The sequence below is a fragment of the Nicotiana sylvestris genome, chromosome 8 (assembly GCF_000393655.2).
Source record: "Nicotiana sylvestris chromosome 8, ASM39365v2, whole genome shotgun sequence".
NCBI classification, from domain to species: domain Eukaryota; kingdom Viridiplantae; phylum Streptophyta; class Magnoliopsida; order Solanales; family Solanaceae; genus Nicotiana; species Nicotiana sylvestris.
The window spans coordinates 48,026,080-48,046,188 of record NC_091064.1 but is presented as its reverse complement, the minus strand read 5'-3'; the positions used below and the strand labels follow the sequence as shown (position 1 = coordinate 48,046,188).

General features: G+C 36.5%; 2 protein-coding genes across 4 annotated transcripts; one reads left to right on the top strand and one right to left on the bottom strand.

The window, feature by feature from the left end:
• Positions 1 to 4,144: 4,144 nt before the first annotated feature.
• LOC104211187 (peroxisomal membrane protein 11C) lies at positions 4,145 to 8,592 on the top strand. Of its 2 annotated transcripts, none has more exons than XM_009760195.2 (8): positions 4,145 to 4,274; positions 6,955 to 7,161; positions 7,277 to 7,351; positions 7,429 to 7,503; positions 7,598 to 7,678; positions 7,793 to 7,867; positions 7,962 to 8,135; positions 8,373 to 8,592. In XM_009760195.2, the coding sequence occupies exons 2-8, from the start codon at positions 6,970 to 6,972 to the stop codon at positions 8,406 to 8,408; spliced, it is 708 nt and encodes a 235-aa protein (XP_009758497.1). In that variant the 5' UTR covers positions 4,145 to 4,274; positions 6,955 to 6,969; the 3' UTR covers positions 8,409 to 8,592. The 2 variants fall into 2 exon arrangements, with proteins under 2 accessions (XP_009758497.1, XP_009758498.1); XM_009760196.2 differs by having other exon boundaries at positions 4,251 to 4,385.
• Positions 8,593 to 9,639: 1,047 nt separating this feature from the next.
• On the bottom strand, positions 9,640 to 14,759 carry LOC104211188 (F-box protein At4g00755-like). 2 transcript variants are annotated; one of them, XM_009760198.2, is made up of 6 exons: positions 14,644 to 14,759; positions 12,380 to 12,563; positions 10,942 to 11,364; positions 10,668 to 10,834; positions 10,324 to 10,442; positions 9,640 to 10,074 (listed from the first exon to the last, which is right to left on the bottom strand). In XM_009760198.2, the coding sequence occupies exons 2-6, from the start codon at positions 12,504 to 12,506 to the stop codon at positions 9,792 to 9,794; spliced, it is 1,119 nt and encodes a 372-aa protein (XP_009758500.1). In that variant the 5' UTR covers positions 12,507 to 12,563; positions 14,644 to 14,759; the 3' UTR covers positions 9,640 to 9,791. The 2 variants fall into 2 exon arrangements, with proteins under 2 accessions (XP_009758500.1, XP_009758501.1); XM_009760199.2 differs by lacking the exons at positions 12,380 to 12,563; positions 14,644 to 14,759 and adding an exon at positions 11,909 to 11,972.
• Positions 14,760 to 20,109: the final 5,350 nt, after the last annotated feature.

The window sequence follows — 20,109 nt, the reverse complement described above, 5'->3', positions numbered from 1 at the left end:
CTTGTAGACTCCCTAGGATAGAATTGCTCTGATACCAAGTTTGGCACGACCCAAATCGGAGGGGCGCGACGGGCACCGGGTGCCTTACTCAATCAAGTACCAATATAATGTATCTTTTTAATCATACTATCATGTGTAAATGGCCCAAAAGGGACATCATGAGATAAAAAGAAAAAATCATAAGGGAATACTCGATTTAAAAAGAAAAAAAATAACGGAATACTCGGCATAGGAAGACCCAACATGATACACAAACTTATACATGTGACATACGGGCCTATAAGGCCGTCATGATCATTTGTACACTCAAAACATAGACCGACAAGCCCGACAAGGCCATACAAGTTTCCATATACATGACATCTATTTACAAGCCTCTAAGAGTACATAAACATCATAAAGGTCGGGATAGGGCCCTGCATACCAATCAATGCATGTCTAAAGCATACTGATCAAATAGACAACTGCAAAGCAAGTGGAGTGCACCAACACCTTCTGTTGAGATGATAACCTACTAGGAGGACTTTCAACTGTCTATCGGGACCTGCATGCATAAAATGCAGTGTTCCCAGGCGAAAGGAACGTCAGTACGAATAAAGTACTGAGTATGTAAGGCAGGAAATTATGAATAAGAATAGTATTATAAAGATAGATAGAGAAGATACAACCTATAACATCTGAGTTCCTCTAAGGTGGGTTGACATGAAATGCATGCTACATAAATATATACATATACTTTTAAGAACATACACCTCTATAGGCATCATCATCATCATATCGTACATGGCCTCAAAGAGGACTCGGTAAAACCGTACCCGACCATCATAAGGCTCGGTAGAATCGTACCCGGTCACGTGGAGCTCGGTAAAACCCAACTGATCAGTGGTTGCACAACAGGTGTTGTACCCGGCCGACTATAGAGCGGCTCGGTAGAATAAAATATATATATATATATATATATATTATGCATGCGGGACTCATGGAATCACATTCTAAACCTTGCGGAGTGACGTAAGGTCGTCACACCCTCGATTAACATTATTGACATCAATATGAACCTCAATAATAATGGTCATACATACTTGCTTAGAATAACTTTATAAGGAAAGAAAAATATTGACAACCTTAGTTGCTATGAGTAAATCCGTTATGAAATAGTGTATTGTTTATGTTCGTTTCACTTTAGATCATACTAAAAGAAAGAAGTAAGTGCCTTCACATACGTTTGAAATCTTCTATCCAATCATCAACCAAGCTCAATATGATCTTCTTACATCTACAATGAGTAAACCGACTTTGTCGTCATCATATTAACGTTGTAACTCTCATATTTGGAAAATAATATTCTACAAGAAAACGGACAGCACCACCTCTGTTTGTACTACATCACATAAACTACTAAAAATCACCAAATAGCTCAAACACCAACAATATAATTCACAATAAGCTCTTTGATTACTTCAACAACTATTTTGAGCGGCAAGCTTGATTTACGATTAACAAAATATAGTTTGAATCCAATTCATTTTTCATGAATCTGCCTACAACATCTATAGTATCATACATATGCTTACCATATCATTATCAGCCTGAAACATTATAAGAATAATCTTCAAATATAGTCCACACGCCTAGCACCTTAACATTTATCGTCAACCTCTTGTTTTTCATGTTATCTTCTTAAATCAACTTAGTTAGCACATAGATAAGGTTAACAATAGCAGTCATAACATAATCAAGCTATTTATAACAATTTCCAGCCAACTATATATATAGCCTCAACACAGCCCACAAAAAAAAAGATTACAATTGCTTATGCTATGTCAATTACTATCTTGTAAAGTTTCACTCAAACAACTAAACCAACACATGATTAACCTTAAGCACAACAAATAACATGATTTACGTATCTTAGGCAGTAGATACAACTCGAAATCCCCAGCTGGTGTAGCTCACAACAGCCCTCATTATAGGAGTTATATTCTCTTCTTGAATCAACTTTTATGTTCAAGTTGGTGTAAACACTTGTAATTCACCTTGAAACTCTAATATAGACAAATGAGCGACTGATTCTTAACTTTTACAACAAGAACAATACGAAATCAGAGGTTACTTACCTTTTTGAAGAACCCTCCAAAACAGACACAAGATGAAGTACTACGATCTAGCAAGCACCACAGGATTTCTAGCGTTGAATTCATGTTTTTATCTTTGGTTTTCACTCTAGAATCATGGAGACTGCTAGGAGAGAAACTAGGAGGGTTTAGGAACTATTTTGGTCGAGAAAAATGAGTTAAAACGAGATTGAAATAAATAAGAGTTGGAGTTTTCCACCGACTTTGTGGGTCCCAAGGGTGCTGCTTGCGCAGTCTCGCGAAAACATGAATATCTCTCTACTCCAATGTCGTATCGATAAACGGTTTGATGCGTTGGAAACTAACTCGTATAAATTCAATTTGATATGTGGATCATCCTATAATTCCAATTATATTGGGAGAAAAGCTCAACTACATTTGAGCTAATTTTCAGCATATTTATGAATGTAACTTGTGATGACCTATGTCACTTTTGTTGCACAACTCGCTTGACTTCAAAACATAACACACGATTATCATACGACTAAAATAACTCATATCATAACCTTCTTATCATGTTAAGAACCCTACTCTCACCCCAAAAATACATGTTATAACATTTCAAATTTGTCGACTTTTGACTAAACTTATTTTCTTTGATTCGTTTAGCTTCTATGACTTTCAATCCTCTTGGTTCTTGTTATTCGTGATCTTAAATATTTGTAACCCCAAGATAATATGATTAACTTACTTGATGTAATTTCAAAGATGATCTCATTTTTGAGCATATATCAATTGACCTACGACTTACTCTCACGTACGAAGATACGAGGTGTTACATATTCAACGACTAATGGTGTTAAATATCGAGTTTAAGAGGTGCGCAAAAATATCATTAAAAGTCAAATAATACTTATTAATTAGAGATAGTATTGTTGTTTGTTACCACCGTGAAAGTCAAATTATATAAATAAAAACCCCAACTTTTATTTGAATTTTTGTGATGAATTTTTATTTCGTATTGTTAAGCCTTTTCACTATATTTAGTGTGAAAAAACCCCATCTCGATTTATTGAGAGTGTTTGACTTGATATGAAGTTTAAAGCAAAATAAAAAATTTAAAATGAATTTATGTTTAAATATAGAAAGGTATATTATTTTTTTGTAAAAAAGCAACATAAAATGAAGACGGGTAGACTAATATTTTTAGGAAATGACTTTCCTGTTTAGCTACCTTTAATTATTAAAACATCTTACCAAGGAAAATATTTCTTTACAAAAAATGCTTTACAATATCTTATCCAAGGAAAAATACTCTTTCAATGCTAAACCAAAAAGAGAAGAAAGAATTATGAGATTTTAAGTTCATTAACCCAGATATTTTTTCCGGTCTATTTTACTCCTTCTGTCTCAGTTTATGTGAACTTATTTTCTTTTTGGTCCGTTCTATAAAGAATGACCCATTTCTAAATTTGGTAACAATTAAGCTTAAACTTACAATTCTACCCTTAATGAGAAGTTTTTATAACCACACAAATACTCTGGGCCCCTTTTTGACTTGTTTAGGACCACAAATTTCAAAAGTCTTCATTTTTTCTTAAACTCTGTGTCCAGTCAAACAGGTTCACATAATTGGAACAGAGTGAGTAGTTGATTTTTTGGCCTCTTTTTGTGGTCCATTATATTTGTTTTTTTAAAAATATCAAGAAGGAATTAATTTCTTTTTTTCGAAGTTGTCTTTAGAGTAAAAAGCATAAGAGTAGTTGTTATATTACCCATGACCAAATTAAGGTTATTATGGTTAATTTTATTGTTGATTAATATTAAAAAATTAATTTCTTAATATGAATAAAAACAACTAAAAAATTAATTAAAATATACCGGAGGGAGTAAAGAATATTAGGTAATTTTTCCTTTATGTGTCTAAATCTCAATGGGCAAAATTATTATACTTATGCACAATCCGATTCAATTTTAAAAAAAAAAATACATATAAAAAGGAAAAAGAGAGGACCAACCAAGCCCTTATCAAAAATTGTCTACCAATCTTACCCTTTCTATCAATCACATCATGGGAACAAGATTATAAGAGGAACAGTTCAGACCAGCAATTCTACATTTGTACGACTACTGTTTATTTCGCAGGAGAGATAAAGTAATTGAGAACTTCGAGGCAAAAGAGCTGTGGCACAAACCCCAGTAAGCCCTCCTCTCTCTCTAAATATTTGTACTTACCTGCTTACATGTGTATTTTCTTGTACAAAATTGACGAACCCCAGCTTTCTGCTTTGGACTATTTCTCCTCATTTGGTATGCTACTTTATGCTCTAAATACTTTTTTTTCCCTTTAAACTTGACCTTTTCTTCATCTTTGATCTCAGTTATAAGGATTCTTGTTTTCTGGGGTAAATTCTATTGTCAGGTTTTTTTTAGGGGAGCTGTTGAATCTTTGATTCTTGGGTTTTATTTCACTTATCAAAAGCTTGAATCTTTATGTAGTTTTTAGCTGAATTTTCTTTCTGGGATTCACGTTGGTTAATTGAAATTAATGTTTATGTTGGTGTTTATTTAATGGTCAAATATATGGAATTTGACGTTTTGCCTATCAAAAACTATTGAATCTTATGTAGTTTTTATTGAAATCTTCTTGTCTTTAGTTCATTTTGGTTAATTGAATTAATATTATGTAATTTATGAGGTAAAGATGGTCGAACATATGGAATTTGACCTTTTGCCTATCAAAAGCTTGAATCTTTATGTAATTTTTAGTGAATTTTCTTGTATCTACTTTGTGGGGTTCATTTGATTTAATTTAATTAATGTTTGTGTTGGCGTTTATTTAGTATCTGAGGTAAATATGGTCAAATGTATAGAATTTGATCTTTTGCCTGTCAAAAGCATGAATCTTTATATAGTTTTAGTTGAATTTTGTTGTATTTACTTTCTAGGGTTCACTTGATTTAATTGGAATTAAGATTATTTTCCTGTGTTTATGGATTTCTGAGGTAAAGATGGTCATTTCTCTGAAATTTGACCGTTCACTATCATCTCATGGTTTTGGTTTTGATGACTTGTACTGGAAATGATATGCTATAGTTGGGATGAGCTCAAGTGTATTAGGTAAGTGTGTTAGCTGGGTGAATTGAAGAGGAATGAGTATGTTTTATGGGAAGTCAAGCTTGTGGTAGATTCATCCAAATTTAATTTATGTTCCGGGGCTGCTTGTTTAAGATGTAACAATGGCAACCCGATGCACAGAACTCTGGCCCCCTGGGACAAACACAACATTATGGATTAAATTAGATTTCTTGGATTTGGGGGTGTGGGGTTTGGGGGTGGGGGTGTAATGTGATACTAGATGATAAGTGAAGCAGATTGATTTGTGAGATATTATTTGTAATAATTATTATTTTCACGTTGCAACATGAGTGCCTCTGAACCTGCACAGACGCAGCTGTAAAAGGTGCGGAGAGAGGGGGAAAGAAAGATAGAGAGAATAGTAGGACCCATAGTTTTGGTAATAAACAAATTAATGGGTTGACCAATGTGAAAGAAAAACTTGATACACAATTTGCAAGAGTTGTTAAAAAGGGCAATCTGGTGTACAAAGTATCCGCATTCACACAAGGTTAGGGGGAAGGGCCGGACCCCGAGGGTGTGATGTAGACAGTCTACCCTAATGCAAACATTAGCGGATACTTTCACGGTTCGAACCCGTGACCTATAGGTCACACGGAGGCAACTTTACCATTGCTCCAAGGCTCCCCTTCAATTTGCCCGAGTTATTATATTGTGAAAACTGACTCTTGTGAACAAATGGAAAAAGAGAGTTAGCTCACAATAAAGACAGCAGCCACATTTCTGCGTAAACTTCCCAAACATTTTAAGATGGACGGCTCTTCATCCATACTGTATGCACTCCCAAGATTTTTGGTGTGGGCAAAATGGTATTTTCTGCTTGATGCAAAAGGGAAATGTTGAAGGTCCAGGGCACCTAAAACTAGCTTATTCCCAGTTGGCTCATCGTTATTACTATATCAGAAATCTTGACTTAGGCTCTTAGATTTCTTGCATAGGCTACCCCCTCACACTTAATAATACTATATAGTGACCTCTGCTGGTTTATAGAATGTGCTTTTCTTCCCTTGTTTTGGTCTAATTTAAGATGAATATACTCCTCTGTAAACATATGGCTTTGTAATACCACTTCTTCCTCTTTCTCCTGCAGTCAGCTTTCTTTCCTTAATTCTGGTCACATGCTTCTCAGATGATCTCGGTTAATAGTGTCATTTGAGTATATATTTTTCTGTTATTGTCACGATTTTAGTGTGTTATTTTATCATCATCTAGACATGTTCAAGCAGGTTTACGTTCCTATATTTGAGTAGTCAAGTTGGTTTCCCCTGTAACACTCTCCTGCAAACCTTGTGAACTTCATGTTCTCGTTCTTGAAAGAAAACATGCAACTGATGAAATGAACACATGCATGGAGTTGCCTGGAAACCCAGGAACCATAAACATATCGTGGGGAGCTCATCTAATAGTCTTTCTTTTTTTTAAGTAATAAAGCAAATACTCTGGGACAAGAGGGGTTGCTCTGATGGTAAGCAACCCCCACTTCCAACCAAGAGGTTGTGAGTTCGAGTCATCCCAAGAGCAAGGTGGGAAGTTCTTGGAGGAAAAGATGCCGAGGGTCTATTTGGAAACAGCCTCTCTACCCCAGGGTAGAGGTAAGGTCTGCGTACACACTACCTTCCCCAGACCCCACTAGTGGGATTATACTGGGTTGTTGTTGTTGTTGTTGTAAAGCAAATACTCTGGGTTGATGAGAGATATTAACAGTCTTATGCTTCAACCATGTGTTTTTATCATTTTGCAGTATCCTTAGAGTAAAATGAGCACCTTAGATGTTGCCCGAGCAGAGCTTGCGCTTGCAGTCTTGTATTTGAACAAAGCAGAGGCAAGGGACAAGATATGTAGGGCTATACAATATGGTTCAAAATTCCTGAGTGATGGACAGCCTGGCACTGCCCAAAATGTTGACAAATCAACTAGTTTAGCAAGGAAAGTATTCCGTCTTTTCAAGGTCAGGATTGAGGATTTTATGAATATTCATGATAATATGGTCTTTTTTACGGGTATCAAAATTTCTATTTTGTATTCTCATTTGGATGTTCATATGACATCTTATTCTACTATAGTTTATCAACGATCTGCACGCTCTTATTAGCCCAAATGCCCCAGGAACCCCACTTCCACTCATTTTGTTGGGAAAGGTAAATATCCGTATTTTGTCCTTTTGGTTTCTTGTTAATTCTTGTATTTCCTTTCTAACAATACATGTCGATTTCAGTCAAAAAATGCATTATTATCAACCTTCTTGTTTCTGGATCAAATTGTCTGGCTTGGAAGGACAGGCATTTACAAGGTATCGAATTACTTTGTATCATTAGTCCTGAAGTTATTATGAAAGATACTTAAGGGGGGGAAAATCCTTACATTCTTTTGTTTGTTTAATACAGAACAAAGAACACACAGAGTTAATTGGCAGGATCTCTCTCTTTTGTTGGATGGGATCCTCAATTTGTACCACCTTGGTCGAGGTCAGTTGTATAGCATGTTATCTTCCCTCCTTGGCAAATTGGATTTATTGCTACTGCTCCTAAAATTCGTTGTTATGCCAACATATTGTTTTCTTTCACTCTTTGTTATTCCAGATTGGGGAACTTGGAAGGCTTTCAGGATCACTGAAAAAGTTGGAAAAGGAACTAAAGTATACTGATAAGCATAAGGTTTGGCCATTTCAAGCATTGTGCGCTTAGGTTGAAAATTTTGCGCGTGGAGATTGTTCTTCATATTTTGATGGTTGGTGAACCTTTCATGCAGAATGAGCAATATCAGAGCAAGATTCAGAAGTCAAACGAGAGATCTCTAGCCCTGATTAAGGCAGGGATGGATATAGTGGTAGCTGTTGGGTTGCTTCAATTGGCACCCAAGAAAGTCACTCCTCGTGTAACGGGAGCCTTTGGATTCGTTAGCTCACTGATCTCATGCTATCAGGTATGCATTAACGTGCGACAAGTTTTACATGCATCTTCTTTTTATCACGTATGTTTCTTAAGAAAAAGTTTAAGTAGAGATGACTAAAATTGGAAGTTTAAAAGTTATATAGAGGTCTACCCCAGAGCTTTGGTGAAGTGTTAAGGGCGCAGCGCGTGACATGTATGTCACAAGTACTAACCCTGCTTCGACAAAGCACATCTTCTGGTACTGAGATCTCTTATTTGACTTGTGCAGTTGCTTCCATCACTGCCGAAGGTCAAGGCATCCTGATTAGGCTCTAATGCTGCTCAAGAATTTCCCAGATCACCAGAATAATTAGTTATTATATGCACACTGGTTATAAAGTTTTTTAGCAGTTTGTAAACATGTTATGGTGGCATTGCACCTTGTTTACTGCATCTTTCATTTTGGTACAGAATGTTAAATAATTAATATGATGTGTTTAAGTCTCTTAGATCTTGTTATCAATCTTAAATAATGAAAGAACTTGAACTATAGAAATTAAAACTGTAAATTTTTGTAGTGTACGTGTAATTTATCTTGTGATAGTAGACTATTATTCTATTCGTCATGTTACCACATCAGGCTTGATATGAGAGCTACATGTTGTTGTCGGTTTATTTAACTTGATAATGTAAAAATTCTTTACACTGTTATTGCATAGAACATAAACTCATTATAATACACACTATGAATCATAATCGACACACTGTAATATTGCACTCTGTAACTTTTATTGACGTCTGTATCTCCTTTTGTGAACCTCTACTATTTGCCCTTGTTCAGGTATCCTATTCCCACCACTGAATTAAATATCATTATGGATCATCAATCATATATTTCAAGGTGTTGAGTAAATGTTGAACTTAACAATAAAATCTGCAAGAATATTTAAAAATACCAGCTACCTCTTCGCTATGATTTCGATTCTTAGGATCCCTTTTTATCCATGATCAAGATAAAGCTCGAGTAAAATTAAGTGAAAGTTTGACTGACTGATGTGAAAGAATTAGCAGGCAAGTTCTGAAGTTATGGTTAAAAAATGATTTAAGGTTGAAAACAAAGCTTAGTCGGTTCAGTTGACTAAACACTAGGGTAAAACGGATTCGTTACTTTACGATAGAACTTTAAATCCATAACTTGTTTTATCCTTAAAATAATAAACAATAGGTGCTCAAGAATTCTTTAAAATCAACTCATAATAAGCAGTTTCTCAAGGATAATGGGGTTTGGTCGAAACTCTAGTAGAACTCAAAGAAGTGGATATATAAGGAAAACCGGATAAGAGAATTCACGAAATGCAATACCGCAGAATCAAAAACCAATCAAGATTACAAACAGCTTGACCTAAATTTTCCTTTCTAACGAAAAACAGTCACAACGCCACATACATCAACTGTGCACCTCTTTTTGCTGTTTATTTGCATTCCGCTTGAAATATTCGGGAAAACTATGATAAAAGCAAACCAGTCAATATATAGCAGCAGTGTCTATGCAGATCTACGACGAAAGGACCACAAGGGCACGAATATTTTCTCATAGACTTATCTCATTTAACTTTGGTTAATTGACATATATTCTCCTCATTAGTTACTTAACCATGGTAAGTTGACTTGAAGGAAATTTAAAAACTACATGCAAGAGATTATCATACTAGTAAGGTTGGACAGGTTCATCCATTTCATCATCGTCATCCCATTCCATGGCTTCGATACCCGGATGGTAATCCCCTACCAGAAACCCCATAAGACCTACATGTTCAACCACTTCTTCCTCTGATGAAACCGGAGACATATTTGAGTCTTCTGAAAAGCTTTGCAACATCCATCGGAAAACCTCCGGGTTGTACCTCAACATAAACTTCCCTGATGGTTCAAGGATTTCTATGTCAAATGCAGGGCAGAGGGGCCGCCCAACAGCTTTCACATGGCAAACGCTGCATATATGAATGAAACAGCATTAGATCACCCGAGAGAAAAATTAGCCACGCTCTACTCCTACCAATGAACTCATTATAATTCTGAAATTATGCGTTCATATTTATATCTGTTGAAATTTTAGTGGCTCAATTGAAACCATTCCACAAAGGCTGCATCTGCCTCCGGCTGCTACATCTTGTTGATGGGTAGCGCAATAGAGAAAAAGTAGACCTTTCAAGTAAGAAAAGCGAGGGCAGAAAACTAACCATATGTAAAACAAGTCATCCGCTTGTTGCTTCTGAACTCTACCCAACAGTTCAATCTGCAGATATCCACCAATGCAAAGTACCGGTTCTGGTAGCTTGAACTGTTGTAAGCGGTTTTCCTGCTCATCAATGTTATAATATGTCAATTTTTCCCATGCAAATTACTCTATGACACTCCTTTTGAAAGCTTTGAGATGAAGCTTAAACTAGTTGAGATTTTTACTCATGACACTACTTTGGCAAGATAAAAGGTGACACCTGTCGTACCAGTGAGAAATACTTGTAACAAAAACAAATTAGAAATGAGATTATTTATGTTAGGAAAGAAAGTTATAAAAGAATACCTGTACCATAGTGTATACTTCTGAGGTATACGTCCATATGAACTTGTCATCAGCAGGCTGTTCCTGAGGTACTTGCAGGATATCATCTTCGTCTGATATTTTGGGGTGTCCTAATCGAAATCGAACAGATTTTGCAGAGTATATAGGCTTGCCGGTCTGGAAATAAGCTGCATATGAAGTATTACATATTGGTCAAGACTCAAGCGGACCAAGTAAGACTTGGGAAATCTGTGAAACTTATGCCGAAAAGACAGAATGAAGCTGAAGCAATCACCTTCAAAAGGTTGTACATTGATTTCAGTAATAACACAGAGATCAGCTTTCAATTTGTAAATTAATGTCTCAGAGGCATCCGGATCAGCATACCCTTTACTTGACCAGTATGAAGGTCTATTCAGATATCTGTCCCTAGTTGTTAGAGTATTGACAATGCTTTCGCTAGGAAATCTATCTGTACTCGAAGCACTAACTGCATAACCTATGCATTCACTCTGAGATGAGTTTAATGTAGTAATAGCTTGAAGTAGAGAAGCATAAACATTGTGGTCTCTCTTTAAAATATCCCAACTGGTATTGTTAGATCCAACGCCATTGACTTCTTCTGTTGTTATCCAATTTGGTTCAATTATACGTGCAATTCTAGAAAGCTGAGGAAACCTTCTCAGGCATAGTTGCTTGGAAAGTCCATTTGTGATCACTGCAAATAAATAAGTCACAGAGTTAGTATTCTACTAAATATCAAGCCATTCTTCTCCCAAATGATAATGAACCTCAAATGGCTTCCTAGTATTAAAACATGAATGCCTATTTCTGGAAAAAGGGCCAACTAGCCCTAATTTTCTTGAACAGAAATTGTGAAATTCAAGAAATTATATGTGCCATTAATAAACCCGAAAAGGCAGAAAGTTTGAAAACCGGTATTCCAATGATATTCAGGATATTTTCAAACTTCCAAAAATTAATTAATTGGACAGCAGCTTATAAAAGAAACACTATGAAGTGTCTTATAGAGTAATAACGAGCTACTACCAATAAATTAACAAGTGAAAACATACAATGAAAATGAGCAAAACAAAATTCAATCTTAAAAATCACATGCAACAAAGTAAGCAACACTCGATTAGATCACATCAGTAATATTTGATGATTAGCCAAAAGAGGAAGGGGCCATCATTACTAGATCAAACTTCTTGACAGAAGATCATTGTGCCATATGGAAACAAATACCTAATTTGTTGTACCTTGTAAGGATCCATTTTGTCCTTCCTCATTCAAAAAGGCTTTGTCCATACTCATTCTGAACAATTAAAATACATATTGAGATTAAGTTCTAGCCTCATTGCTTAAAGCAGGTCCAGATGCAAACAAAGAAAGTGTTGTGAATTCACAATCCTAAAATGGTTACCTCTCCAGCATTAATCTAGATCAACTAAAACAACAGTAAGCCTAAATCGAGATGATGCACATTGGTCTCATTTTAGCAAGCTATGGCCCTTAAGCAATTATCCATAACCAGCAAACACTGAATGACGAGATTTCCAGCCTCATTAATTATGTGATGTAATGTGACCAAATATATATAGCATAGGAAACAGGTGAAACTGAATATGATGAGTAGATATTACTATGAATAAAAGAATACATTTTCAGTGTCACTGCCTAGAATAACTATCATTGGACTGCTGTAACAGAGATATGCTTGGATAACTCACCAAAATGGTGCCAAAGACGAGACACAGAACCTGCATGGACCACATCAGCTGGATCATTTAAACACGCCAGAATATTAACTGACACGTCACTTTGAAGCGACTGTACAAAATCAATCCCAGTCTCCATTATGATTGACAGGCCGCTATAAATGTTAATCCATCAATGCCCTCAAAGTTCCAAAACCTGAATCATCACCATACATAAAATTCACATGACAAGCATAAACATGTAAAAAAAAATGGAAAAAAGAGAGAAGGAAAAGAATGACAATTATCCAACCACTCTTTGACAATTCAAAATAAAATAGAAAACCAGGTCTCCAATCAATCAATCAATCAACTATTCCTCAATCCAAAAGTAAGTTGGCATCAGTTATGAATCCTCTATATATTCATCTCATTCTATTTAGGTGAAGTTCATTCCACTTCCAAGTATGTCTTGTAAGGCAAACTAAGGGTTGTCTAACGGTTCTTAAAACTCACATTTATCTCTACGTAAACATAAAAACCCCTAAACCAACTAAAAAGACTCCTAACAAATACCGAAGCTAAAGTGTAATAATAAGAATTAAAGCTAAAGTGTAATAATAAGAATTAAAGTCTTAATAGCAAATAGTTGGTGTAATATATATGGATTTTCGCTTCCATTTTGTTCTATTTTCGACCAAATCAACGTCGATTATGGGAGATTGTATGCTTGTCTAGAAGACTTTCCACCGTGAAATTTTAGGTCTACCTCCTTTTTTTAAATCAAGTAGAGAATATATTCATCAATAGTGGGAAAACTTCCTGTATACAACAGGTATACCAAAATAACAAAGAAACGTAAGAAAAATAAACGGTTCTCCACAAGAGACACCCATCCTTCATTACAGATAGGAACCTCATGGCTGCACCAAAATGATATTAAGGATAAGAGGCTATTCTTCATATGTATAAAATCCTGCTTATTTCCTTCAAAATGCTCTCATATTTCTCTCTATACTACCACTCATGCTAGAGCTAACAGAGAAAAATCCTCTACACTGCCTTTTCTTTTTTAATAAAGGTAAAGTATCACATGCCTACTTCTCTCATCTTCTAAAACCCTAGGTGAATAGAGCATCCCTTTTATCACGTTCCATCGTCATAGTATTGCACTTAACAAGTGCATGGGATGGGCATCCAAGGGCATGATCTAATGGTTAATAAGTGAGTTTTGAAACCTTGGAGACCAGGGTTCAAATCTTATCAGATACAAAAAAAAGCTAGTGATTTCTTCTTATCTGTTATGGTGGGAGGTTGTAGGCACCGATAAATAGTCGAGGTGGATGTAAGCTAGCCCGGACAGGCGGACAGCACCATCATTTGATAAAAAAGTACATGGAATGTCTATGTATGACATGGCCAAACCATCTCATAAAACTTTTTTTTTTCTTTAATCATTTTATCTGTTAGGTGTTTTAGTGATCACCATATCAAATTTAATATTGTCATATCTATTGCATTCATTTTGTGGATAAGTAAGATCTTTTAGGTCCCATATTCAATCTCACATAACATAATTCATATCACAACCATTCTAAGCAGTGGCGGACCCAAGTGGTGGCTAGCGGGTTCAACTGAACCCGCTTCACAAAAAAATAATATTGTGTATATGTATAAATTAGGATTAAAGTTGTGTAAATTTTGTATAAATATTTATTTGAACCCACTTGACAACTACTATTTTACGACTAAAGTTATATACTTCTTAGATTGAACCCGCTTGCACAAAATCCTGGGTCCGTCACTGATTCTAAGGACTTGCCTTTCACTTTCTTTAGGTGTTTCCCAATCACATTTTTCCCCTAAGAGTCCATATAAGTCATCCTACTTTAACTGTATTCATTAAATCTCCATCTATCATGCCAATGAAGTGGGTGGAAAACACGAGGTCTCATATTTAAATCTCAGCGGAGGCAAAAATAAATAAAACACAAAAAACTGTGGTTACTTCCTCTCTGCCTAATTTGCTAAGTCTTGGCGGATAGAATTACCCCGTACTTGTTCTCTAGCAAGTACCTGATGGAATAATCCAGGTGCGCACAAGTTCCAAGCACCATTGTCCTCAAAAAAGTAAATTGAGCTTACATATCTGAAAAGTATCTAATCACCTGATATCTGAATTGATAATATCAGGCGCTTAAACAAAGGGGAAAAAATTAACCATGCAATTACAGTAACAGCGGGATACAGTAAATATCAAATGGTGAGGCTAAGACTAAAATAGGGGTAAAAATTACCTTTTCAATTGGGTTCGATCATCAATGGCTTCAGCAGAGAGAAATTTGATGCCTCAAATTTAGCAGTGAATAGTTTTTATCTAAAATGAAAGTTTTGACAATTTTAAGACGAAGATGTGACGTGTATATCATGTCAGTCCACGGGCCGGGCGTGTCAAAAGGAGGGTGCAGCTGGTTGTCGTGAATACTTATGCGGGCTCTCTTCGGACCAAGTGCACAAATAGCTGTTTTTTGGACCCCTATTTAAATAATAGCCGAATTTACAAAGTTTTTAAGATTTGGTCGCCTCAGAATTAACTTCAAATATGCGGATCTGAAGTTAAAATTGTTGGTCTTAATTTTTTCAATTTAAAACTTCGTAGTCAGAAATTAAGCTTTGGCAGAGATCAACTTCAGATTTGAAGTTTGAAGAAGCAGCAGCATCAGGAGGTTCAGTATCAAATATGTCAAAACTGGCTAAATTTTAAATAATTTTTAAAAACTAGATATCATATTTTTATTAGGAGTACTACAAGTGACTACCTAACATTATTTCTATGTTGTCTTCAGCATGATATAAGAATTGCATTAGTCTATCCGATCAGTTCATTAAGTCAACGATCTTATCCAATCATTAGCCATTTCATTGCTTCACTCATCTTGATTCATGAATAACCAAAGGAAGAATATGAAATTCTAATGCACTTTCTGGAATTCTCCAGCAAACCTGCAGATGCAATTACTCTACGACCCAAGAATGGCAACACACAAAAAAAAAAGGCAGGTTGGTACGGCTGCGGAAGCCAAATGTATATAGTGTGAATGAGTCATAATTACTATACCAAAAATTATGGCAGCCACCAAATAATAAATAAGACAATAAAGCAACAATAAAAGGAACACCAGAATTTACAAGGTTCGGCCAATTTTGCCTACTTCCTCGGACACAACCAATATTTTATTCCACTCCAAAAATACAAGTGAAATAATACTAAAGAGAGAAGATACAAATGCCTCAACAAGATAAGAAGACAAATGAGAGGTGTATTTAAATCCTAAACATTAGGCCTCCTTTTATAGGGAAAAATTCCCAAACCCAAATTGTCACCCACCGACGTGGGACTTTTGACAATCAACAAATCTCCACCTTGGCAAAATTCTACATCTTCAACTTTCTCTCAATAACAAATTTTGGTTGTGTCTTCATCTTCAATCTTCAGTGTTCAACAATGTTGACCAAATCCAAACAATGTTGAAACTTGACCGCAGTCACCACCTTTGTCAGCATATCAGCAGGATTCTCCGTAGTATGAATTTTCTTCACCGTGACTCCACCTTCTTCTATAATTTCTCGTACGAAATGATACAGAACATCAATGTGCTTCGTCCTTGCATGATAAACTTGGTTCTTCGCTAATTGCATAGCACTTTGACTATCACAAAAAATTGTGATACTTTTTTGTCCAATGCCAAGCTCTTTTAGCAACCCCTGAAGCCAAATTGCCTCCTTCACAGCCTCTGTAATAGTCATGTACTCTGCCTCTGTTGTAGACAAAGCAACTGTTGACTGCAAAGTAAACTTCCAACTAACTGGTGCCTTTGCAAAAGTAAACACATAACCAGTAGTTGATCTTCGTTTGTCCAGATCACCCGCAAAATCTGAATCACAATATCCAAATACGGACTGATTGCCTTCCTGCTCAAAAACTAACCCAACATCTACAGTATTATGAATATACTGTAGAATCCACTTCATAGCTTGTCAATGCTCCTTTCCTGGATTATGCATATATCTGCTAATAACTCCAACAGCTTGTGAAATGCCAGGTCTCGTACAGACCATTGCATATATCAAGCTACCAACAACATTTGCGTATGGTACCTTTGACATATACTCTCGTTCAGCTTCATCTTTTGGCGACATAGTAGTACTTAGCTTAAAATGGGGAGCAAGTGGAGTACTAACTGACTTAGTCTTCTCCTCTATGCCAAAGCGTTGTAGTACTCCCTTCAAATATTCTTTCTAAGACAAACAGAGTTTCTTTGAACGTCTATCTCTTATTATCTTCATGCCAAGAATTTTCTTTGCCTCACCCAAATCCTTCATCTCGAACTCCTTCTTCAGTTGAATCTTCAACTTATCAATTTCTTCCGAATTCTTGGAAGCTATCAACATATCATCAACATATAGGAGAAGATATACAAAGGAACCATCTTTAAGCTTGCGCAAATACACACAATGATCGTATTTGCTTCTCTTGTACCCTTGCCGCAACATAAACTCGTCAAATCGCTTGTACCATTGTCTAGAAGATTGTTTCAATCCGTACAATGATTTTTCAAGTTTGCATACCATATTTTCTTTTCCAGCAACTTTGAATCCTTCTGGCTGAGTCATGTAGATTTCCTCCTCCAAGTTTCCATGTAAAAATGCAGTTTTTACATCCATCTGAACTAGTTCCAAATCCAACTGTGCTACCAAAGCCAACATAATTCTAATGGAGGAATGTTTTACAACTGGAGAAAATACTTCATTGTAATCAATTCCCTCCTTTTGAGCATATCCTTTGGCCACCAATCTTGCTTTGTAGCGAACATCTTCTTGGTTAGGAAATCCTTCTTTCTTTGCAAATACCCATTTGCACCCAATTGCTTTCTTTCCCTTCGGGAGATTGGCCAATCTCCATGTATGATTCTGATGAAGGGACTGTATTTCATCATTCATGGAAATCCTCCACTTATCTTCTTCTGAACTTTGGACAGCGTCTTTATAAGTAGTAGGAACATCATCAGCTACAATTGAGGTTGCACAAGCAACCGTCTCTATGAGACGAACAGGTTTCGTTATTGTTCTTTTTGGCCTGCTGGTTGCTATTGATTCAAGTTGTTGTTGAGGTTCCTGAGTTGGAATCTCCTCTACTGGCTCTCCTTCCAGAGGGTAATCTTCATTTGTTTCCTCCTCTGCTTCTTGTGTAGGAAAAATAAATTTTCCCTCAAACTCCACCTGCTTAGAAGCACCTTCATTTTGTTTGGTATCTTCTGTTACCTTATTTACCATAGCAGATTCATCAAAGGTAACATCCCTGCTGAATATTACTTTCTTTGTCATAGGACACCATAAGCGATATCCTTTGACTCCAGAAGTAATTCCCATAAAAATAGCCTTCTTTGCCCTTGGATCCAATTTTGACTCCGTCACATGATAATATGCAGTTGAGCCAAACACGTGCAAAGAGTTATAATCTACAGCAGGTTTTCCATACCATTTTTCAAATGGTGTCTTGCCATCAATAGCAGCAGATGGTAGACGATTAATGAGGTGGCATGCATATGTAATTGCCTCAGCCCAAAATTCTTTGCCCAAGCCAGCATTGGACAACATACACCGTACCTTCTACAGCAAGGTCCGGTTCATACGTTCTGCCACTCCATTCTATTGTGGTGTATGTCTGACAGTGAAGTATCGGACGATGCCATCATTTTCACATACCTTATTGAAATGATCATTTTTGTATTCACCTCCATTGTCTGTGTGAATACACTTGATCCTCTTGCCTGTTTGATTCTCCACCATCGTCTTCCATTTGAGAAAAATTCCCAACACTTCATCTTTGCTCTTCATTGTATACGCCCACACTCTTCGGAAAAAATCATCAACAAATGTTACAAAATAGTGCTTCCCACCCAATGAAGGTATTTTGGAAGGACCCCAAACATCAGAGTGTACATAATCCAATATGCCTTTAGTATTATGGATCGTTGTACCAAATTTAACCGTTGTCTGTTTTCCTTTGACACAATGCTCACAAAACTCCAAGTTGCAAGTCTTTACTCCTTTTAACAATCCTTGATATGATAGAGTTTTCAAGGATTTTCCTCCAGCATGTCCCAAGCGCACGTGCCATAGCTTGGTTGCTTCTGCCTCTTTGTCGTCACTGGATGCCACTGTCGTTGTCCCAATAACTGTACTGCCACTATAGTGGTACATATTATTGTTCTTCCGATTAGCCTTCATTACCACTAGTGCACCAGAGCATACTCTCATCACTCCATTTTCTGCAATGATTTTGAACCCTTTTGATTCTAGGGCTCCCACAGAGATGAGATTCTTCTTCAAATCCGGTACATATCGAACATCTGTTAATGTTCTGATCATTCCATCATGGTTCCTTAATCGTATTGAACCAATGCCATATGAGGTAAGAGGGCTGTTATCCGCTGTGTGGACGACTCCATATTCTCCTTCTTGAAATTCCACGAACCAGTCCCTGTTGGGACACATATGATAGCTACAAGCCGAGTCCATCAACCATATGTCTGATGATGTTGATGACTCTGTTGTAACTAATGAGAAGTCTGAATCATCACAATCAGCTACATTTGAATCCATAATGGCCTTTCCATTGTTATGTTTGGCCTTATTCTTCAACTTCGGACAGTCTTTCTTCCAGTGCCCTTTTTCTCGACAAAAGGCACATTCATCTTTGCTGGGTCTGGATCTTGACTTGGATCTTCCCTTCTTTGTCCTCGTTTGATTTTGAGGACGACCCCTCACAAACAGTGCTTCTCCTTCTCCGCCCTTCTGTTTTTCTCGCTTTCTTTGTTCATAGCTGTACAAAGCCGAACAAACTTCTCTGAGAGAAATTTCGTCATTTCCATGGAGTAGAGTAGTTTCAAGGTGCTCGTACTCATCAGGAAGTGACGCCAACAACATTAAGGCCAAGTCACCATCATCATAAGTTGTATCCATATTTTGCAAATCTGTGACCAACTTATTGAAACTGGTGATATGTTCATTCATCGTGGTACCAGGAACATAGGTGAAGTGAAACAGTCTCTTCTTCATGTACAATTTATTTTGACTGTTTTTCTTCAAAAATTTATCCTCCAGTGCTTTCCATAATTTACTTGCAGAAGTTTCCTTTGTGTATGGATATTTCTGCTCTCTAGCAAGGTAGGATCGAATGGTACCGCAAGCAACACGGTTGATAATTCTCCAATCTTCTTCTCCAATAACATCTGGTCTTTTTTCTTCAATGGCAAGATCTAGCCCTTGTTGAAAAAGGACATCTAGAACCTCGCCTTGCCACATCCCAAAATGTCCGGACCCGTCAAATATTTCTACCGCAAATTTCGCATTTGACACAATTCTTGTCATAAGCGAAGATGCCAATGATGACGTATTGTTGACACTTGATGTAGATTCTTCTTGTTTATTGTCTCCCATCTTTGACACAAATATTATTTAATAGCTGACGACACAAATCAAGATTATTTCCTTTCTGGTGTGGAAGATCAGACTAAGCTGCAACCACAGAGCATACTCAGACAGAACCTTGACTCAGTTACCAAGATAAATCTTTTTTGATGTGGAAGATCAGACTATGCTGCAACCACAGAGCATACTTAGACAGTACCTTGGCTCTGATACCAATTGTTGCGGAAGCCAAATGTATATAGTGTGAATGAGTCACAACTACTATACCA

Excerpts from the sequence above, each read along its gene's own strand:
- LOC104211188 (XM_009760198.2), bottom strand. The coding sequence starts at position 12,506 with ATGGAGACTGGGATTGATTTTGTACAGTCGCTTCAAAGTGACGTGTCA. Across the intron at positions 10,835-10,941 it reads CAATGTACAACCTTTTGAAG|CTTATTTCCAGACCGGCAAG; the intron begins GTGATTGCTTCA and ends CTTCATATGCAG. Across the intron at positions 10,443-10,667 it reads AAGTATACACTATGGTACAG|GAAAACCGCTTACAACAGTT; the intron begins GTATTCTTTTAT and ends ATTGATGAGCAG.
- LOC104211187 (XM_009760195.2), top strand. The coding sequence starts at position 6,970 with ATGAGCACCTTAGATGTTGCCCGAGCAGAGCTTGCGCTTGCAGTCTTG. Across the intron at positions 7,352-7,428 it reads CACTCATTTTGTTGGGAAAG|TCAAAAAATGCATTATTATC; the intron begins GTAAATATCCGT and ends TGTCGATTTCAG. Across the intron at positions 7,679-7,792 it reads TTTGTACCACCTTGGTCGAG|ATTGGGGAACTTGGAAGGCT; the intron begins GTCAGTTGTATA and ends TTGTTATTCCAG.